General features: G+C 39.7%; 1 protein-coding gene and 1 non-coding gene across 3 annotated transcripts in view; both read right to left on the minus strand.

Annotated features, from left to right (window-relative positions):
• The window catches only part of LOC143037529 (uncharacterized), a 36,917-nt gene extending 14,570 nt beyond the window's left edge, over positions 1-22,347 (minus strand). The window contains exons 1-11 of one of the 2 annotated variants that reach the window (XM_076205909.1): positions 21,881-22,347; positions 18,670-19,850; positions 17,638-18,447; positions 15,118-15,235; positions 13,135-13,286; positions 12,504-12,595; positions 11,565-11,765; positions 5,576-5,702; positions 3,431-3,565; positions 2,987-3,106; positions 1,389-2,858 (exon numbers count right to left, since the gene is read on the minus strand). In XM_076205909.1, coding sequence (XP_076062024.1) covers positions 1,389-2,858; positions 2,987-3,106; positions 3,431-3,565; positions 5,576-5,702; positions 11,565-11,765; positions 12,504-12,595; positions 13,135-13,286; positions 15,118-15,235; positions 17,638-18,447; positions 18,670-19,734 — 4,290 coding nt within the window. In that variant the 5' untranslated portion in view covers positions 19,735-19,850; positions 21,881-22,347. The remainder of the gene's footprint in view (positions 1-1,388; positions 2,859-2,986; positions 3,107-3,430; positions 3,566-5,575; positions 5,703-11,564; positions 11,766-12,503; positions 12,596-13,134; positions 13,287-15,117; positions 15,236-17,637; positions 18,448-18,669; positions 19,851-21,880) is intronic. The other variant, XM_076205908.1, reaches the window with a different exon arrangement.
• On the minus strand, positions 5,251-5,354 carry LOC143037636 (U6 spliceosomal RNA). Its single transcript, XR_012967497.1, has one exon. It is a non-coding gene; the product is annotated as a U6 spliceosomal RNA (small nuclear RNA).
• Positions 22,348-23,244: the final 897 nt, after the last annotated feature.

Below are 23,244 nucleotides of genomic sequence, written 5' to 3' on the forward strand. Positions count from 1 at the left end.
TTAATAGTTCTCCCTAGGACCAATGATGGGTAACTACTACTGGTGGTCCTGAAAGATGGATGGCATAGAGAATAATATCTGCTGCCCATTTTCAAAGCTCATGAACCCCATCTAATTCATCTACAGGTGAAACCCTAGGGGGTTGATAGTCTATGGACCAAGCCTATGATCTCCCTTTATAAACTTCAACTATATTTCTTCCACAATATCGCATAAAGAAATCTGAGAATTGGAAAGTCTGAGGACCATTGTCAGCCAATGTGGTGCTGTGAGTTCTCCACTTTGTGAAACTCAAGGCAACAAACACCACCACAACCAAAGCTGGTTTACTCCTACAGCTTCATTACATGGTGACCCTCCCCTCTTATGCACTCAAAAATCTACAGAGCAGAAAAGAAGAAATCCCTTCAGGCCACATTAATTCACCATTCATTCAAAACCACTCTTCACTCACACATATTTCTTGTCCTCTCCCATCTCTCCAGTGTGGTGAGAAACAAAAATGACCATTCACCCACGAGGAGCTATAATAGGAAGAACAATGAATGAGTTTTTGGACAGGTGTACGGTAGTTGTACGTTTGTTTTGGCCACCCCCTTATAAGGGGAAACGGGCCTGTTGATATATGTATTATGAATGTACCTCAAGTTTCACTAACTTAAAGCCCACATCCTCACAACAGTTGGTCCTCTGGCTCTTTCTGGCAAGAAATCTTGGACTACTCTCTATGTTGTATTACTGTGGGACTATGTCACTGGCTTATAGTAGTAGTAGGAAAGCAGTTGCTAGTTGTCAGTTGTTCATATGTGAAAAGAACTAGTGATATCTTGTTGGCAATAACAGTGCAGTGAAGGGGTAGTTATGGAGGTGATACATAAGAGATAGAGAAGCAGAATGGGGAGATAGCACTGGTAAAAAAAAAATGGTCAGCATTCTTTTGTGAGTGGAGATTTGTCTCCATTATGAAAGAAGCCTGCATGACACTGATCCATAGGAATTTCACTGGAGTCCCTAAAATAGTGTCTGCATAAAAGTTATACAATCAATACTCCATATAGTGGAGAGATATCTTGGACCCAGTCTCCATGGAGATCTAGTGTCATCTACTTGGGCTGCACCTCCAAATGGAGGCAAGTGTTGATGAGTTTTGAAGATGGACAGCAAAAAGCTGACTCCAAGATTCACATTGCAGCACTACCATCATTGGTCCTAATCAAAATAATTCTGTCTACTTACCACACACCAACAGGTTTCTTCCCCCTTGTAAGGGAGGTAACCAGCCAAGGCATGCACCCACACCCACCCATCCCACTCCCATCCATCAATTATTTCCATTTTATTTTAGCCCCTAATAATCATAAACAGTTTGAGTGAATAAACAAACTTACATCTGTAAGTACATTTGGTGGTGGTTCACCTTCCATCATGACTTGGCCTGCTTCAAGTACTGGACTTTGGCTCAGGGTAAGAGTGCTGACATCTTGTTGAGTTACCATGGGGAAGGAAGTAGTTGGAGCTGTCTGTAACATGTCTGTTGATGTCAAGACAGTTGGATGGACTGCAACCATTTGCTGCTGAGGAACATTTGTTGTCATATCTGCTGAAGGCATTAGAGTTAGCATGGTCTGCTGAGGAATTAAAGTTTGGGGCAGGACCTGTTGTACCTTGGGTTGTAGGGTTGACATTTCCTGGACAGTAGACACTTGTTGGATATCAGTCTTATTGGAGTACTGCATCAACACTCCAACATCAGATAACATGGACTGTTCATTTTCTTTATCTAGTCCTTCATTCACTCCAGTACAATCAAGCATATATGTTACTGGTTTTCCATTCTGGTCAACAACAGTCTGGTTGGGCACTTTTACTGGTGAGGAGACATATGGAGTAACAGGATTTTTCACTAGGTTTATGGTTTGAGCAGGTACAATGGGCGGTGCTGAGACATTAAGGACCTGTGGATGCTGTAAATCAACTGAGGTGCTTGAAGGCACAAGTGTTAAGGCTGCAGCCCCTTCAGGCTGACTCATTTGCATGACAGGATGTGGTTGAACAAAACCAGCAGAAACCTCTGTTTGTGATTGTAAACCAGAAGGGGGCAATGATCCAAATCCAGCAGCCAATACACTAGGATCACTTGCTACAGAAACATTCGAGACACCTGAGCCAACATTCCCCATATCAGACACGGCAGGAGGAGCAAAGGGCAAAGAAAGAAGAACCATGCCCTGCATGGCCATCAGCTGTGAGGGATGAGCTGAGGCAATGTGTGCAGTACATGCCTCTTGGTTCTGATAGTGAAGGCCACAAATGCTGCACTGGAACATAAGGGGATGGGATGTGGCTGTGTGCTGTTCCAGGTGAAGAGGTGAACATACAACAATCCCACATATTCCACACTGTTGTCTGCTTTCTCCAAGCACAAGTACCTCACACACGGCACAAGGAGTTGCCATGATGCTTTGACTTTGATGCTGTCCATCTTCCTGTGCAGTGATCACTTGAGTAACAGTAGCAAACTCACCTCCCTCCTGAGGGTTCTTCTGACTGATCATCACTTTAGTTCCGATTGGTAGATTTGGTAACAACTGAGTTTGTACTACAGGCTTAGGAGCTAAGATTATGTGACCAGAAGGAACTGTGATGCAACTGGGTGCTGAATCCTTGAGAGCAACTGAGTTATCAGGAGCCTGTTTTAGTTGTCCAACAAGTTCAGGTTGCCCAGTAGTTAAGTCTCCCATCATAACACTGTTCTTATATCTTTCTAGTTTTTGTCTTTCTTCTGCACATACTTTTTCTATAAGAGCAACAACATTTTCTGGAACATCTTCTGGAGGTGTCTCTGGTATAACATTGACCTAATAGATTACAAAAAAGAAATGAAGACCAATTACAAAAAAAATCAAATACAATTCATGTTCTACATATTTAAATAAACATAAATTTCCAGTTATTAAAAAAAAGGAAATGAAAGATTAAGACATACCTCATGCATGGACTTCTTGTTGCTGCCCTCCATGCGTGACAAACTGAAGTCATGCTTGTTGTTAAGATGACTTCTTAAATCTTCCGAGTAAGCATAGCTTTGTGCACAGACACCACATACCTGTGCAAGAAAAGATAAAATAAAATAATAATAATAATAAAATTAAGGGCATGCATCACTGAATTCTTTGTCAGAGTTGTATTATTATATACTTGAGCTAAAACACAAGAATTGTATTTGAAAATAAAGAACTTCCACATAAATTAAAACATTATCAACTATCTATAGACATGAACTCCATATAAACAACAATTATCATGAAATGCATTTCTTTGCTATGATATAACAGAGTAACAGTATACACTGAGAGTAATTTGTGTTTATAGGAAGACTACAAACTAGAAAAATTTTAATTCAAAGAACTATAGTTCATGTGGTCATTACCCAACGCTTCAGCTGCTCATGAACCATAAGACGATGCCTAGTGAGGCCACATTTGTTCAGAAAGGATTTCCCACAAATTAAACAAACTAGTTTATGAACATTGCCATGCATAGTCTTCTCATGAGTTCGGCATTGCTGAAACAAAAAAATTATTATAAAATATTTCCATCAAAACTATGACATTTCTCTTTAACCCCTACATGCCAAGTGCTATCTACTGGTCAAGTATTATCTGCTGTTGTCAAGTAAATTTTAATAAAAACTACTGCCTCAAATGTTGTTGCCTCATAACCCATCCAATTATCCAATTCTTTGTTTTTCCTTCAAGTTCACTTCATCCACTTTGGTAGATCTAATGTCAGAAACTGTTCTCCAGATTTTGAAAGATTCAGGAAACTACTCTTTGGGTCAATTTCTTAACAGCTGTAAATCTATCAGTTGCCCAAAAATTACAGCCCCTTTTTCCAAACACGTTCTCCATTCTGGGAATGGGAGAATTCCTACTGACAGTGCTTCCAACTAGGAAGAATTTTCTAAGTAGAAAATGGAATCTAATGAAAAGAAAGGCATACAATGACTTGACTACCTCCCTTATAAGGGGAAAAAAAGCTCTCTATGTATAGAATAGATAGTAACCTGAATGCAGCCATGGCAATGTTGTTCTTGTTTTTCTAGGGAGGGAATATTATGTGCAGCTTATATCTGGAGAGGTTTGATGAACTGTGGAGTTCAGTGGTTGGTCTTGGAGTGCTTGTTTTGTGACCTGAGTGTGAATGTGTTTTTGTATGGTGAAGGTATGAGAAGGTATGGTGAAGGTATGCAAAAAAACTACTCCAACAGGATACTACTCAGACATCTACAACAATCTCATACTTTCATACATACATACATACATATACCAAGGCTTTTTCCCCCTTACAAGGTGACCTCCTGGATGATGGGTCATCCCTGCTCCTGGACAAGGTGCAGGGATGACCTGTCATCCAGGAGGTGCTAAGATAAGAGGGAGGGTGGAGGGGAGTGGAATGTATTTAGGGATGGAATAGGTGGGAATGGTTTTATGCCTTTTTCTTTTTGGCTACCTCCCTTGTAAGGGGGAAAAATCCTTGGTATATGTATGTATGTATGAAGGTATGTGATTGTTGTAGATGTTTGAGTAGTATCCTGTTGGTGTAGTTTTTTTGCTGTGCCTGTGTGACATAATGAGATATGTGAGTACATTTGAGAGGTCTTGTATAGAACTGTGTACCTATTATTTTCATGTGATGTTCTATGGGGAGAAACTTGGTGTCTATGTGCAGGTGTTCTACTGGGATGGTTTTCATGCATCCTATGGACATGATAGGAAGAAAATCTGATCCACAAATACTGGAATAAGCATCAGTGATCTAGTAACCACATGAAAAGGATAATAAAAGAAAAATTTAGAGAATATATAGTGTAGCCACCAAAATGACCCCCAGCCCAGCTGATAAGACATACAAGGAGATACTGGAATAACAGCAACTACCCAAATTGGAAAAACAAAGAGACAGGTGATAAGGTTGATATCTTCAGAACAGATAAGGAGGTTGAAAAAAATTAAATAAATAAATAAAATAAAAAACTGATGAAAAGGATCTATTAGTATGATTTGGTTTAATTTTGCAAACTACCCCTATTGGAAGGCTAGGACAGGGCCCCTTATAGAGGACTTAGTAGAGTGGAATTTAATAAACCATGCCTTTGGTCCAGCTTGCCAGTGGCAGCATTCAAACCACTGCCATTTTTACCTCCACTGCAAGCATCAACACCCTAGCCCACTCAGCCAGCAACCACCCAAAAATGTGGAATATGTCATGATTTTGCATCTCATCCTTGTACAGGGCCCATGCTAATCTTCTTTGTATTGTTCCAATTCTAATGTACTGTTAAAGGAGGTACAAAACATTGAACAAAAAGGTTGCAGATTGTCTAGAACATGTTGATAGTTTTCCAAACAGATGTGTAAATTTGTGAGACAACTTAGAAGAAATAGTATACGCTGATAACATACATTTATGGCAGTTAATATATGAGGTAAAACAACCAGATAAATACACACATAAACAGATTTAGTATTCACAAGACAAGAAAAGAAAAAGCCTTCAGGAAAAAAAGTCTTACTTGCATTCTCTTAAATTTCTTGCCACACTTGGGGCATGGATATGGGCGTTCACCTGTGTGTCTACGTCTATGTATCTCCAACATACTCTTGTATGGGAACTTAAGGCTGCACTCAGTACATCCAAACCTGATGAAAAATTCCACTACATTTATCAATGAATACAAAACTTTACTATAATAACATCTTATAAACATTACACTTTTTTTAAGTATAAGCCAATAATGAGACAAATCATGGCTTACAAGATGTATACATATGTATGTGTAACTGAAATTCTTTTTCTAAAAGGTATATGTCCAGTCAAGAATTTTTACAAGAGTAGTAGAGCCTGTGTTAGAACTGGAAATGGAGAGAGCGAGTGGTTTGAGATAATGGTGGGGCTGTGTCAGGGATGTTGCCATAGCTGTTCAATGTTTACATGAATGGGGTGGTGTGGGAGGTAAATGCAAGGGCAATGAACAAAGGGCTGAAAATGGTTAAAGAAAATGGAGATAAGTTGGAGGCAAGCCAATCAATATTGTGCTTGTGGCAGGGTCAGAAGGGGGATTCATGCAGTGATAGAGTTTGGGAAGGTATGCAATAGGAGAAAGTTGAAGGTAAATGTGGGTAACAGTAAGATGATGAGATGTACAAGGGGAGAGGATGGCAGGGATCTGGAAGCAAGTCTTATAGGAGAGAGACTGGATGCTGTGGATAGTTTTAGGTACTTGGGCCACATGTGGCACAAAAGTGAGGAGGTGGAGGTAGACTGTAGATTGACAAAAGTAAACCCATTTGGGAATAGATTGTGCCAATGACAATGTATAAGGAGACTTGGAATTTAAGAGAAGCACAGAGTAAAAGTTTAAATGTGTTTGAGAGGTATGTCTGAGATGTATGGTAGGGGTTACAAGGTTAGATAAAAGTAAGAAATGAGGAAGTGAGGAGGAGAGCTCAGGTGGAAAAGGAGATGGCAGATAGGGCTAATGAAAGAGTATCAGGATGGTTTTGACACATGGAAAGAATGAGCTAAGAAAGATTAGTAAAAGAGGTGTGGAAGGAGGTGGATGGAGTGAACTGGAGGTGACAACCAAGGATGAGGTGGATGGATGGGGTGAATGGTGTTTTGAGCAAGAGGGTGAATATCTGTTGAGCAAGAAAGGAAGAGGGCAAGAGATAGGGGTGAGTGGGGATTGAGTGTGTATAAAGACACTGTGATGCAAGGGAGGTGGCAGGGGATGGGGGGTAGGGAGTGGTTATGTGTAAATGATATTTTGATACAGCCTGAAGACATGTCTCCCCACCTTTATTTTCCATATGAGGGGATGGAGAGAGGGGGGGAAGGTCACTGATTAAGTGAAATGACCTTGCTGTGGATGTACTGTGTCATACTGCATTGCTTCTGACCCAGGGAAGTGGGCAGGATACAAGGATGACCCGTCATCCACCAGGAGCTAAGATAAGAGGGAGGTGGATAGGATTGGAATGGGTGGGAGTGGGGTACATGCCTTTTGACTTGATTATCTTCCTTATATGGAGAAAAAAGCCCTTAGTATATAGATATGCCCTGTGAAAGTGTTCACGTATAGTATTTTATACATATGGTTAAATATGGTTAAGTAAATTTCCCTACTCTCAAACAATGGTTATGTACGTCTGTCTTGTACATATTTCATAAATCAGAAGTACAGTACCATCTAAAAACCCTGTCATTAGGTTTTCACATCTCTTCAATAAATTGCCTTCCTATAGATTTTTGTTTGGCAGACAGAAGCAAGGTAAGTCCCAACTTCAGAGGTCTACAAGTTAAACCAATAAATACACTTCTAATATTCCTTTGATTCAAATAAGACTAAAGAGAATACCAGTGACTACAGAAAACACCTACTATGCCAGCTAATGGGACCAATATGAAATGCAACTTGGTACTACATCTGATATCAGCGCAGTCTCCTGGAGTACACCTTGGTTAAGATTCCTACACCACCAGACAAAAATGACAGCCCATGTATAAACCACATGACATTCCCCAAAGCTGGGTGGTCAAAAAACCAAGTGGCCATTAACCCCTTCCATACGGTGCCGCATACGTAGGCGGCATGAGGAGCAAGTGGATACGCGAGGCTGCCATATCGGCGTCTTGATTATATTTATTGTAGTTGCCCCTGCGTAATGACATTCTCTCTAAACCAGTGGTTTCCAAACTTTTTTTCTGTCATTTCCCCCTGCACCCAGGTCAACTATCCAGATTTCCCCCTTCATGTGTAGCAGGGAAAGAACAGTTGAAATACACTGTGACTATTTACTAATTTATTTTTCAAATGTACAAATATACTGATAAACAGGCATTCTCTCTCTCTCAGACATGAGAAAATCCATCAGAGATTTTTTTTAGTAGGTAGTGTAATTATTTCCCCCAGTTTGGGAACCACTGCTCTAAACTGTCTTCATCACATTTTCTATGGTTATCAATATTCACGGGTGAAAGAGAAAACGATCGAGTATTATTACGACACTCTCTCCCTCTGGAGTATGTTTGGGCCAAATCGGAGACATGACGGTTTTTGGCCCTTTGGTAATTTTGAGGGTCATTTTGGCCACTTTTCCGATTGGGTCACCACCTCAGCTACAGGTCGAGGGCCACCAGGGCTCTTGCGGATCGCATTTATATACTGCTCATGCTAAAAGTACAGGCGCCAACAGGCGGAAATGAGAGGGGAAAATTACACAAACACAAACAAATTTGGCTGGTCGCCACAACCTCACCCTTGGGTCAAGGTTCCCCACGTCTACCTCGCTGTGCCCTGTGGACGACTCTCTCCCTCTGGAGTAGGTTTGGGCCAAATCGGAGACATGACGGTTTTTGTCCAAATCATTTTGGCCACTTGTCCCGATGGGGTAACCACCTCAGCTACAGGTCGAGGGCCACCAGAGGGAGAGAGTCGTCCACAGGGCACAGCGAGGTAGACGTGGGGAACCTTGACCCAAGGGCGAGGTTGTGGCGACCAGCCAAATTTGTTTGTGTTTGTGTAATTTTCCCCTCTCATTTCCGCCTGTTGGCACCCGTACTTTTAGCCTCAGCAGTATGTAAGTGCGATCTGCAAGAGCCCTGGTAGCCCTCGACCTGTAGCTGAGGTGGTGACCCAATCGGAACAAGTGGCCAAAATGACCCTCAAAATTACCACGGATTTGGACAAAAACCGTCATGTCTCCGATTTGGCCCAAACTTACTCCAGAGGGAGAGAGTCATCCACAGGGCACAGCGAGGTAGACGTGGGGAACCTGGACCCAAGGGCGAGGTTGTGGCGACCAGCAAAATTTGTTTGTGTTTGTATCATTTTCCCCTCTCATTTCCGCCTGTTGGCGCCCGTACTTTTAGCCTCAGCAGTATGTAAGTGAGATCCGCAAGAGCCCTGGTGGCCCTCAACCTGTAGCTGAGGTGGTGACCCAATCGGGACAAGTGGCCAAAATGACCCTCAAAATTACCAAAGGGTAACCCACGGATTTGGCCAAAAACCGTCATGTCTCCGATTTGGTCCAAACTTACTCCAGAGGGAGAGAGTCGTCCACAGGGCACAGCGAGGTAGACGTGGGGAACCTGGACCCAAGGGAGAGGTTGTGGCGACCAGCCAAATTTGTTTGTGTTTGTATCATTTTCCCCTCTCATTTCCGCCTGTGGCGCCCGTACTTTTAGCCTCAGCAGTATCTAAGTGCGATCCGCAAGAGCCCTGGTGGCCCTCGACCTGTAGCTGAGGTGGTGACCCAATCGGGACAAGTGGCCAAAATGACCCTCAAAATTACCACCCACGGATTTGGCCAAAAACCGTCATGTCTCCGATTTGGCCCAAACTTACTCCAGAGGGAGAGAGTCGTCCACAGGGCACAGCGAGGTAGACGTGGGGAACCTTGACCCAAGGGCGAGGTTGTGGCGACCAGCCAAATTTGTTTGTGTTTGTGTAATTTTCCCCTCTCATTTCCGCCTGTTGGCGCCCGTACTTTTAGCCTCAGCAGTATCTAAGTGCGATCCGCAAGAGCCCTGGTGGCCCTCGACCTGTAGCTGAGGTGGTGACCCAATCGGGACAAGTGGCCAAAATGACCCTCAAAATTACCCACGGATTTGGCCAAAAACCGTCATGTCTCCGATTTGGTCCAAACTTACTCCAGAGGGAGAGAGTCGTCCACAGGGCACAGCGAGGTAGACGTGGGGAACCTGGACCCAAGGGCGAGGTTGTGGCGACCAGCCAAATTTGTTTGTGTTTGTATCATTTTCCCCTCTCATTTCCGCCTGTTGGCGCCCGTACTTTTAGCCTCAGCAGTATCTAAGTGCGATCCGCAAGAGCCCTGGTGGCCCTCGACCTGTAGCTGAGGTGGTGACCCAATCGGGACAAGTGGCCAAAATGACCCTCAAAATTACCAAAGGGAACCCACGGATTTGGCCAAAAACCGTCATGTCTCCGATTTGGTCCAAACTTACTCCAGAGGGAGAGAGTCGTCCACAGGGCACAGCGAGGTAGACGTGGGGAACCTGGACCCAAGGGCGAGGTTGTGGCGACCAGCCAAATTTGTTTGTGTTTGTATCATTTTCCCCTCTCATTTCCGCCTGTGGCGCCCGTACTTTTAGCCTCAGCAGTATCTAAGTGCGATCCGCAAGAGCCCTGGTGGCCCTCGACCTGTAGCTGAGGTGGTGACCCAATCGGGACAAGTGGCCAAAATGACCCTCAAAATTACCAAAGGGATTTGGACAAAAACCGTCATGTCTCCGATTTGGCCCAAACTTACTCCAGAGGGAGAGAGTCGTCCACAGGGCACAGCGAGGTAGACGTGGGGAACCTTGACCCATGGGCGAGGTTGTGGCAGCCACCCAAATTTGTTTGTGTTTGTGTAATTTTCCCCTCTCATTTCCGCCTGTTGGCGCCCGTACTTTTAGCCTCAGCAGTATCTAAGTGCGATCCGCAAGAGCCCTGGTGGCCCTCGACCTGTAGCTGAGGTGGTGACCCAATCGGGACAAGTGGCCAAAATGACCCTCATGACTCTCAAAATTACCAAAGGGTTTTGGACAAAAACCGTCACGTCTCCGATTTGGCCCAAACTTACTCCAGAGGGAGAGAGTCATCCACAGGGCACAGCGAGGTAGACGTGGGGAACCTGGACCCAAGGGCGAGGTTGTGGCGACCAGCCAAATTTGTTTGGCCCAAACTTACCCCAGAGGGAGAGTGTCTTAATAATACTCACATCATAAAGTATAGTCACCGCTTATATCGATTGTTCTCTCTTTCACCCGTGAATATTGATAACCATAGAAAATGTGATGAAGACAGTTTAGAGCAGTGGTTCCCAAACTGGGGGAAATTTGAAGCTACCAGGGGGAAATAATTAAACTACCTACTAACTAAAAAAAATCTCTGATGGATTTTCTCATGTCTGAGAGAGAGAGAGAGAATGCCTGTTTATCAGTATATTTGTACATTTGAAAAATAAATTAGTAAATAGTCACAGTGTATTTCAACTACTCTTTCCCTGCTACACATGAAGGGGGAAATCTGGATAGTTGACCTGGGTGCAGGGGTAAATGACAGAAAAAAGTTTGGGAACCACTGGTTTAGAGAGTATGTCATTACGGAGGGGCAACTACAATAAATATAATCAAGACGCCGATATGGCAGCCTCGCGTATCCACTTGCTCCTCATGCCGCCTACGTATGCGGCACCGTATGGAAGGGGTTAAGACCCCAAGTTCTTATTGTAAAAACAATATTCTCTTCTCCCACCAGATGTTATTATGCATCAGACCAAAAATTGCCTTACTTTACTTCTTCAAGTTTCTCTTTCCACAAAGGCTGAAATCTTCAGCCTTGTGGTGGCTGGCAACAACTCCCAAGTTTTCACATAAATCCCTCATGAATAAAATGTTATAATGTACTGTATGTATTGTGTGTATGTAAGACAATACAAAAATAATAACCTTACATTAGTAATAGCAATAAATAACTCAATCTGGCAATTTCTTACCTGGAGAGATGTGCCTCATCATGGCTCTTGAGGTGGACCACCAAACTACTTGCAGACTTGTATCTCTTGCCACATTTACTACAAGTGTGTTCTTTTCCATTACTTGCAGGATGACTTTCAGTGTTCATGGGTTTCTCAAGATCCTTGGTGCATTTGTTACATTGTAATACAGGCTTGGGATCACCATGTGTGCTCAAATGTCTATATGAAAAATAAGTGTTTAAAGTAAGATTCTTCAAGAAACATAGACTAAATCTACAAAAAGGAGAATTCCAAGCATTGTACATTATCCCCAGCTGTTTCCAACATCAAGATGGAAAACTGAGAGAAACTGGCCAACAGGCTTTCCTTTTAACCTAACATTCCACTGCTCTTACAAGACAAATTTGTGCATCTTTAATCAACTCTAAACAAATATTTCTTGCCACATTTATAGCTTGTACTTACAACATGACTATGACCAATGAATCTAGTTAATCTTTACTTGACCCTTCAATACACAAAAGAAAAATCTTGCAAGAATTCTTGATATGATATAAATATTATTCCTTCAAGAAATGGTCAAAGTAAATTCTATTTATATGCCAATTTTTTTTTCAATTACAAGGGAGGTAGCTAGTTCAAAAGGCATATACCCACTCCCATCCACCACCCTTTCTTCCCTCTTATCTTAGCTCCTCATGGATGAGAAGTCATCCCTGTATCCTGCCCACTGCCCTGGGTCAGAAGCAATGCAGCAAGACACAGCAAGGCCACTTCACTCAATCAGTTACCCCCACTCTCCATCCTCTCATGCAGAAAGAGAAGATGGGTAGAAATTTCTTCGGGCTGTGTAAAAATATCATTCCTGCATAACTACTCCCTATCCCCCCATCCCCAACATTTACCCCAAATACCTATCATTAATAAAGTATGAATGAATGTATTCAATAAACTCACATGTTTAAATTATTTTGAGATGCAAATTTTCTATCACATTTGTTACACTTAAACTGCCAGTTTTCTTGAGCTTCCTCTGGATGTAGGTGTTCCTGTAAATGAAGAAAGTTTAAATTCTCTAGAACCAATTACTCTAGAGTAATCCACAATTCTTATTGATATAGACAAATGAGCATTACCTCTACTGAGATCTGGAAAGGTGTAGGAATGCTCGGTATATTACTTACTGCATTAAACAATCACCCTTAAAGATTCACTTTAGAATATATACCACTAACATGTATACAAGCTGCTGAGTTCTTTTCCTAACTACTGAAGTTTGAAAATTTGTATATTTTATGAAACACTGCATATGATCCTATTTAACCAGGCTTCAACAGAAAATACCTGATACTACAGTGCATTCAGTGTACTGTAAGTGTTCTATTTTCAGAAATCAACAAAAATCATTTGATAATACTGTATATTCAGTGTTCTGTGAAACTGCAGATATCAAAGGTACAGTAACTGGACTAAAAATGGGAGAGAGCAAAATTACCTTTGAAACTCTTTAGCTAATTCAAAATCTAAAATAATACTACAAATATACTTATTCATGAACAAAGAACTAATAGAAAGGTATATCCTTAACCTTCTCAAGTTGGGCAAGGTGTTCATTATGTTGTGCTTTGTTGTTTAGAGGTTTGTTGCAAAGCTGACATTTTAAGCGTCCAGAAGTGCAGCCCCCACGTCCTGCCTTGGAGGATGCCTTCCCCTTTCCATAATCCAAGCAAGGTTTGCCACCTGATGTGCAAATCCAGAAGGTGTTAGTATTTATTTATCTTTAGAAATAAGCTATGCTACAAAGAATTGAGCAGTACAACAAACCACATGTTTTGATACAGTCAAACAGATACTTTGATTATTTCAATGTTGCTTGCTCATACTGTAAATAGTCTTAATATTATTAATGACTGTGGAGTTGACATCACAAAGCCATGCAAATTCTGTCTTCTTTTCATGATTTTTCTGTGACTGCCACTTTGTTTACTGCCATATAATTCACAATAGTGACATTCCCAAACACTGGTAGTAATGAAAAACGTTCTTTTGTATTTCACTGACTGTAAACCCACAACCTCATAATAGCAGTAATTCTTGGTTCCTCCCATAAATTTCTAAAAAGAAACACTGGACTCAAGTTTGTGTTGTATCAGTATGGGGCTGCTTCTATGTCACCAGCCAGCTAGTAAAAGGTGGAAGAGGAGGAAATCAGCTGTTGGCTCTAAGCCCTCATATGAGAAAGTAGAGGAGAGATAGTCAGTTAATAGAGAGAGAGATATTGGAATTCACATGCAGAGGCTGAGCCTCCAAATGGAGGTAGGGGTTTGAATGGTATCTGAAAATAAGCAATGTGGAGATAATTCACAGGATCACCACAAGCATGTATCTATTGTTGGTTCTGCAAACACTGATTTACACAGCAATCCTATATTTAATATCCATGGACTGTATAAATATATCTTGTTCCTAATTCTCCACAGTTCTTTACTAAAAATTGATAACAATCTTTATTTCTATTTTTCATCTATCTTTAAAACTTATTACACCCTACAAAACAAAATCATTCATATATCTAATGTATAAAGTTATTTTTTTTTTCTTATTAAACAAAATTCTGATTTCACAAACACATTTTCTCCCCCCTCTTTCGCCACCCTCGCTCTCCTCCTTACTTCATTTCTCATTTCTTGTAACACCTATCATACTTCTCAGACATTTCATCTCAAACACATTTAAACTTTTTCTCTCTGCCTCTCTTAATTTCCATGTCTCTGCCCCATGCAATGCTGTCGGAACAAGTTTGAGATGAAATGTCTGAGAAGTATGGTAGGGGTTACAAGGTTGGACAAAGTGAGAAACAAAGAGGTGAGGAGGAAAGTGGGGGTGGCAAAGGAGACAGGATATAGGGTTGATGAAAAAGTATTGGGATGGTTTGGATACATGAAAAGAATGAGTAAAAGAGGTGTAGAAGCCAGAGGTGGATGGAGTGAACATGAGGGGGTGATGTCTGTTGAGCAGGGAAGGGAGAAGGTGGGAGATAGGGGTGAGTGGTGAATGGCTGTGTATGTATGATACTGTGATGCAAGGAAGACAGTGGGTGGGGGATGGGGGTAGTGGTGGATGGGGGTGGAATGAGTGGAGATGAAATGAGTGGGAGTGGGTATATACCTTTTGACTTTGACTACCCCCCTGGTAAGGGTGAAAAAGCCCTTAATATATAGATAGATAAACATATAATACTAATATATTCCCATTTTCTTTCCTTTTATTAATTCCCTTTCATAAAAAATTAGCTTCCCTAATTACTAAACTCTTACCCCACTCAAACATTATTCAGCAATGTTCATGAATGTCTCTAAATTCTACATACAGAAACAAAAATTTCATTGCATTTCAGATGGATGTTCAAAATCTTATCAGAGTTTTCTTTATGGGAGTTTTTTTTTTTTCTTTTCCAATGTCACTGTGACATCTGTGTCTAGTTTTAGTTTACATATTTCTAAATATCTTCTTATTTTCTGATGTTGCAGATCTGAAACTTGTCCATACACAAGTTATAATTCACCAGTACCTCTGGAAGCCACTGCAGCTTTTGTATGATGGGCGCTATGCTGTGTGTGTGACACAAGGTGCCGTCGTAACTGCTTGGTACTGGCAAACATTCGTCCACAGTCTTTACACTCTAAAGTCTGTAAAAGTAGTTATTATAAAAAAAATCATCAGTACCAACAATAATAAACATTTAACATAATGTTACTAAGAATACAGGGAAATCAATTAAAATAAGTTAAATTTTAAACAAATTATCAGGCATCTGTGAAGACAGCAATATAAATTAATTCAATAATTGCCTGGAGTTTCACTGACTGAAAACCTGTATCCTACAATAGCTGGCAGTTGTTCTCAGGCTCTCCCACATATCTCTCTGGGAAAAAACTGGATTAATGTCTGCATTGTATTAATGTGGTACTGTTTGTCACTAGCTGATAGTAGCAGGAGGAGAGCAGTTGCCAGTTGTCAGTTCTCCTTGTGTTTAAAGGTGGAGGAAATACAGACAGCTGATAAAGAATGTTCACAGGCCCAGTCCAAAGACTGAGATGAGAATAAGACCATTAGGAGTGTATCTCCAGCTAGTTGTTTGCCGATGACACTACACTTATAGCAGGATCAGAGGAGGGATTATGGAAGTTAGTAACAGAGTTTGGGAAGGTGTGTGAAAGAAGCAAGTTGAAGATAAATGTGGGTGAAAGTAAGGTGTTCAGATGTACAAGGGGAGAGAACGGCAGCAAATTGGAAGTGAGTATTAAGGGAGAAAGACTGGAGTAAGTGGATAGGTTTTGATACTTAGGGGAGAATGTGGCGGAAAAGGGAGGAGTGGAGGTAGAATGTAGATTGAGAGAAGTAAGTAAATGCCTTGGGAGATTAAAAAGTGTAATGAGCAATAGAAATCTGGGAATGGATGATAAGAGGAGATTGTATGAAAGGCTGATTGTACCATCAGCACTGTATGGGACAGAAACATGGAACATAAGAGAGGAAGAGTTTAATTATGTTTGAGATGAAATGCCTGAGAAGTATGATAGTGGTTACTAGGTTGGACAGTGAGAAACATGGAGGTAAGGAGTAGAGTGGGGGTGAAAAGGGAGTAGGGAGATAGGGTTGATGAAAGAGTATTGGGATGGTTTGGACACATGGAAAGAATGAGTGAGGAAAGATTAGTAAAAGAGGTATGGAAGGCAGAGATGGAAGGAGTGAACATGAGGGGGGCAACCAAGGATGAGATGGATGGATGGGGTAAAAGGGGCATTGGGAAAGAGGGGAATGTATGTTGTGGAAGGAAGGGAGAAGACAGAAGATAGGGGTGAGTGGAGAATGGTTGTGTATGGATGATGCCGTGATGCATAGAAGGGAATGAGAAGGAGATAGGGAAGTGAGGGAGTATGTGTGAATATTTTGAGGCAGCCCAAAGGGATTTCTCCCATCTTTTTTTTTGCATGAGGGGACAAAGAGAGGTGTGTGTGTGGGGGGGAGGGAGTCACCAGTTAAATGAAGAAGCCTTGCTGTGGATATGCTGTGTCTTTCTGCATTGCTTCTCACCCCAGGGCAGTGAGATGCAGGTATGACCCAATATCCAGGAGCCAAGAAAAGAAAAGAGGGAGGGGTGGTGAATGGAAGTGGAGTAAGTGGGGATGAAATGCGTGGCAGTGGATTTATGCCTTTAAATTTGGCTACCTCCCTTGTAAGGGGGAAAAAGTCCTTAGTATACGTATGGTATATGTACTAATCATCATGACTCCAAAGTGCTACATCAAGTTCAAGTGATGTTAAGCCAGCTAAAAGGGAAAAAAATTGCTTTTGTTAGAGGTGAAGCACAAAATTTTGATAAAAATTAAAAGTGAAATGAGCTCTGCAACAACTATAAGTGCTTATGGCATGAATAGATAAAGTGTTTGCGGCATAAAACAACAGGAAAAAGTCATTAACCATTTTGGTATGACGATGCCTACGTAAGCGTCATGAGGCAAGAGTGGGTATACAAGGATGCTGGCATCAGTCTTGATTATATACATATTTTTTTGTAGTTGTACACAAGTTACACCCGGAATCTGTGAACTGGTTTGATCAAGTTTTCTGTGTTTATTATTACTCAAAGTAAAAGAGAACAAGTAATACAGAAGTGACTTTATATTTTAAAATGCAAGTAGTGTGATGAAACATACATATGCCAGCCAATGCTGCGAGCAAGAATTTGACTCATACTGAAGTGGTTAAAGATGCTCCAGCTTTATCCACACCAGGATCAGTAAAAATGACTATGCATGTGAGAGATGATGCCTTGATGAAAATAGGAAAAGCTTAATACGTTTAGATAGAAGACTTAACCTACTAATATGTACAGCTCAACTCCAAATTCATTCACTAAAAGGCAAAACAACTCTATGGTCATTTTGCTGGTGAAAACAGTGTTAATGAAAATGGTAATGAACATAAAAATAGCAGCAGTGATGAAGAAAATGACAGTGACAGTAGTGACAGGCCTAGAGGTGAGAAAAGCTGCTGTGTACCTAAGAACAATCAGTTTGGAGCTCACCTTGTCGTGGGTTGATTTGTGATTTACTAAATCTTCTTCTGATGCACAGTAGATATTGCATATTCCACAGCGATAAAGAACCTGTGGACCTCGGAGTGCTTCTTCTAGGCTTTCTTCTACACCTCCCTTCTTCCCTTTGCAAAGAGCTTCCACAGTGGAGACAATGTCATCTAACACTGACCTCACATCATTGACAACTAGGTCACTATCATCTGGTTTACCATACTTGTTTGACCAATCAGAACACTCATAATTCAATAAATCCATGTATTTTCTATTCTGAGAACATAATATAGACTCTATTCTTTGTGTATTGAACTTATTATATAGGGTGAGCAAGGAATCAAACTGATTTTCAGTATTCTCTTTTCCTTCATTAATATGTTTCATTTGCTTGCTTGATAAATGATGTTCATTTTCTAGATGAAGAATTAGGAAACTTTCATCTTCAAATGATTCACAACATCCCTCTTCGGAGCACATTTGAGGTTTATGTCGATGCTGATGAACTTCAAGTGCAATCTTGTTCTTGAATGTTGCACCGCACAGGAAACACATAAAGGGCTTCAACTTGGAAAGATGTTCACGTATATGTTGATTAAGAAGAATACGCGAAGCAAACTTTTTGTAACACGATGAACATGCATGTATTTCAGGGTGCTTCCTGAAGTGAGCTTTCAGCTCAAGTCTTGTGCTGAGCTCAAGGCCACACACCTGACATGCTAAAAGTGGACATCGCACATTATGCTCTGTGTGCAAATGATGATGGAGCATCTTCTCACTCAGTAATTCTTTTCCACAATGAAAACACTGAAATAAAGTATTTCTGAGTTAAAGTATATCATTAGAATATACAAATAGTTATGACAAATCAAAAACAATTATGACATATAATACAATATAAATCAAGATTATTCCAGTATATGAATTATTATAAAACTTAACTAGAAATAAGATACTATTTATCTGTACATCTATAGGTTATGTCATTATTCTTAAATGTTCAAGCAAATAAAATCATAGAGTACTTACAGGATGCAAGGATATATTTTTGAAATTGTGAATTGTAACCATATGGTATCTTAAGCACCCAATAGATTGGAAACTAGACGAGCAGTGTTCACAAATGTATTGTTCAGCATCTTGAATACATTTCTCAAATGGAATTGGGGGACATGGTTTTGATCTTCTCAATATTTTCACATGAGTAACTTGAGTTTCTTTCTCTGAGGCTTCATTATGCTCTACTTCAAAATCCCCTCTAGGCTCAATTTCATCAAAAATATTTTGTTTTGGTTGTTCCGAGTCAGTCAATGAGACACTGTTTGAGTGGATTTCTTCCAAGTCATTTTCACACTGTGGCTTATCAATATCTTTTCCTCCACTTACATGGCCTTGTTTTCTTACAACAAAACTATCTTCCAAGTTATGACTGTGAGGAACACCATCTTCTGCAGTATCATCAACTAAGAGGGAGTCTTCTCCAAAGTTTAAAATAAGGACATCTTTATCAGAGCTCCCTAGCTGCAGAACCATTCCATCCTCTAGTAGGAAAGGTGTTGAACTTCCATCCAGTCCTAATGCACTTATTGTTTCTTCAACTGAACTAGATACAGTCTCCCTCATGGGTGTGCCACTATCACCACAAAAATCAATGCTCATTTCAACAAAACCATCTTTACATGAATCAACATTCAATTCTGATTCAGGAGTAATTGTGGACAGGTGTTCTTCATGGACCGGTCCCAGAATCTCACCTTGTAATACATCATTGTGTAACATGATTGAGTCTGTGGCTTTCAAATGCTTTTCAGTCAAGTCCATATTTGGGTGTGAATCAATAGTTGAAACATAGGACTCCTCTTGACAATTTCCTGTCACAAAAGGCCTGAGTGGGTCATGATCTTCTGTTTGAATTTGTAGCTTTCCTGTACTGTTACAGGCTGCTACTTCAAAATCTGGTTGCCCATGCACTTGATCAACAGCAGGAGTGCTACATGCCAGAGCTGCCACATATGCTGGATGTCCATGACCTTCATCCACTGGGGAGATGCTGCATGACTGATCTGATAACTGAAGTAAACCAGGATCAGCCATATTGTTTCCCTTTCAAATGAAATCATACAGAACAATCCATATTTTGAGTGTTTGTTTGACTGGAGCAATTCCTTGTAAATATGTGTGAATTCATCCCTCGGTCCATGACATCCAATCTGAAATACAAAGAAATTAAACTTTACTCCTTTTGCCAACAATAATGAATATTAATTGCATTTCCAAGTGAGCACTTGCTTTGCAAATGAGCACATTTGTATAATTAACCTCACTAAAGGTCTCATTATATGGAAAACACTGAATGTTTATAAAAAAAATTATAAACAATGGGATATATACTTGAATATCTACCCATTCCTAAGTTTGCACAACACACTGTTATGATACAACTTACCTACAATCACACTAAAATATTATTTATCAATATCTGTTAACTATCAATATAATATAGCAAATATATGAAAAGAGAGAGAGAGAGAGAGAGAGAGAGAGAGAGAGAGAGAGAGAGATAAAGAGAGAGATAGAGACTAGCTATTCAGATTTTATTGTAGCAACTGCTCTGTGGCCAGGCATATTCTGTGTTGGTACAGTCTTAATACTGGATGGTGGTTAGAGCACAAGCATGTCGGTGTGGTTCTTATCACCGTGGTACAGCTGGTAGGTTGTTATTGATGTTTGAGCAACATCCTGCTGGTGTAGGTTTTTGAAGTGCTTGTAGTACCCATGGCCCTGGCACAGAATTGTGCTCATTATTTTCATGTGGTGTTCCATGGGGAAGATTTTTGGCTTCTGCATGCAGAACTCCAATTGGGGTGGCTTTAGTGTATCCTGTTACCACTCTCATTGCTCTATTATGTTAAGTCTGTAAATTGCTTGTGTACATTTTCCTGATTGATGGAAACCATGCTGTGGAGATGCAGGCAAGGGTAGTTCTCGTAAATTGCTTGCAAATAGATATTAGTTTATTTCTATTGTCCAAAGCTAGTGCCCATGATAGACCCAAACAGGCCCATCCTTTCAATGACCCCCACTGCCATGTCTTTGATACGAGGGCCAAAAAACATGTGAGCATCAAATACAAGGCCCAGAATTTCAAGGCTCCCCTTAATTGTAAGGACCTAGCCATCCAACATTACTATAGGAGAGAGTTGATTGATTTGAGTGAGCACTATTTCAAGTGGGCATCAGCTCAAGCAAGTGTCAATTCAAGCAGTTATCATTTTGAGCAAGCAATTAGGTTCATTTATTTATGTTACTGAACACACCAACTTAAAGCCTAATTCCACTTATATTCTATTATAATCCCTACATCAACACTGCTTTACCTACTCCACAACCCAAAAACAGTACTGACAGCACAGTTCATGGGGATTTTGTAACTAATGCCCACTTGAACTGGCCCCACTCAAAACACAACTCGCTCAAAATGACCAGCATTCCTACAGGAGGGGCCACCCATTATTTTCATTTCCATTGTAATTTTCTTCATTCTTTGCTATTCAAGCTCCAGAATATTTTCTGAATATCAACCTTCCCTGCTAATGATGACTTGTGTTCTGACTATCGCTGGGCAATTTTACTAGGTAAGGGGAAGTTTCCTTATGTAGTGTTGGAACTAAATGTTTCAAAAATTTTATCAACCAATTCACTACTACCAATGCCTTGTTATGGCTGCTTCCAAATTATTTAACTCACCTGTGGGATAGCATTGTATAGGTTAAAAGTTCAGTTTCTAATCAAACTTAACTGGTGTTCATAGTGGAAAAAGGGTTAAATTTTACTAAGTAAAGGGAAGTTTTCCTATGGCTATGTAGTGTTGGAACTGTTTAAAAAAATGTTAACCAATTCACTACTTAGTTATACCAATGGCAATGCCTTGTTATGGCTGCTTCCAAGTTATTTAATTCAGCTGAGATAGTCTTGTATAGGTTAAAAGTTAAGTTTCTAATCGAACTGAATTAGTGTTCATAGTGTAAGAAAGGATTCAGTAATTGAAAACTTTTCATTTTTGTAGTACAGTAACATTTAACATTAGCACTCGAATCTGAATGTGAAAATATGACAAGCATCCTAGCATTACGGGGTTACTAATGTGATTACAGCCTAGTTTAGGTAGAATGCAACTTATAGACCTGAAGTTACTATAGTAGAATAAAGAGACTAGACAAATGAATGATCATATACTTACACTTCACCTCGGCTACGTTCTCTGGTCAAGTATTGCCTTCGAATGTAATGCACTCATTTTGGCGACTTTGTTTACATGTAACTCTGATTTGCCAAGAACATTTTCACTTGAAATTGTCTAACTGGTCGAGTATCTAAGTGTCATAGCGCGAAAATATTCCTATTAGGAAAATCCTAAGTCACAGCTTCGTTTTCACGAACGTCGATTTTCATCTTGACTTATTTGTAAGCACATCATTACTTTCCTGGTGTATTTCTACTAAAAGAAACTCGTTCTACTCTGTTTTAATAACCCATCTTGACACAGTTTCCATATTTTACCAGCTTTAAGGAACTCGTTTTCATTCTGACGTGATCTCCTTCAACATCATGTCATTGTTGTAAAGCTGTTGTGGTCCATTTCTCTTATGTTTACACTCGTGGACCTTGTGATACTCCGTATCAGTGTTGCCAACATGTGACGAGCAAAATACACGTTCCGTACTAAACTAAAAAGTGGGAACATTTATTTCGTGAGGCATACATCTAATATATATGTGTGTTGTTTGTTTGTTGATATATATATATATATATATATATATATATATATATATATATATATATATATATATATATATATATATATATATATATATATATATATATATATATATATATATATATATATATATATATATAATTTTTTTTAATATATATATATATACATATAGATATATATTTATATATACATATACACACACACATATATATTCGATATCTATGAATATATATATATAGATATATATATATATATATATATATATATATATATAATATATATATACATTGTACTGCCACTACCTCATATACATATATATATATTTATAATATATATACATATATATATATATATATAATTTAAATATATATACATATATATATATATACATATATATATATATATGTTTGTTTATCTATTTTTATTTATATTTTCATTTATTTATTTATTTATTTGTGTATGTATCTATTTATTTAATTAATCAATCAATCATCGTAGGATAATCTTACAGAGCAGGATACCTAGTCCCATCACTCCGTCTCACTTGACCAACTTTTACGATTTGCATGGGAAACACGGTGGCAGAATTGTTTCCTCGCCCTACCACAGAGGACAGATGTGATAATAAAAACTTTACTCAAACAGGTGGTACAGGAGAATTTCACTAGGGAACAGCATAATGAAGGTATTGCCACATTACAAAAGTAGCATCATTCCTTTAGGAATAGTGATTTTACTCTAACATAGACAAAATTATATGTGACTCTAATCCATAGAGGTCCCAAAAAGAATCCATAAAAATTGGATGCATGCTACTGTACAATTAA

The sequence above is a fragment of the Oratosquilla oratoria genome, chromosome 22 (genome assembly GCF_046742065.1).
Source record: "Oratosquilla oratoria isolate Oo_2021 chromosome 22, ASM4674206v1, whole genome shotgun sequence".
NCBI classification, from domain to species: domain Eukaryota; kingdom Metazoa; phylum Arthropoda; class Malacostraca; order Stomatopoda; family Squillidae; genus Oratosquilla; species Oratosquilla oratoria.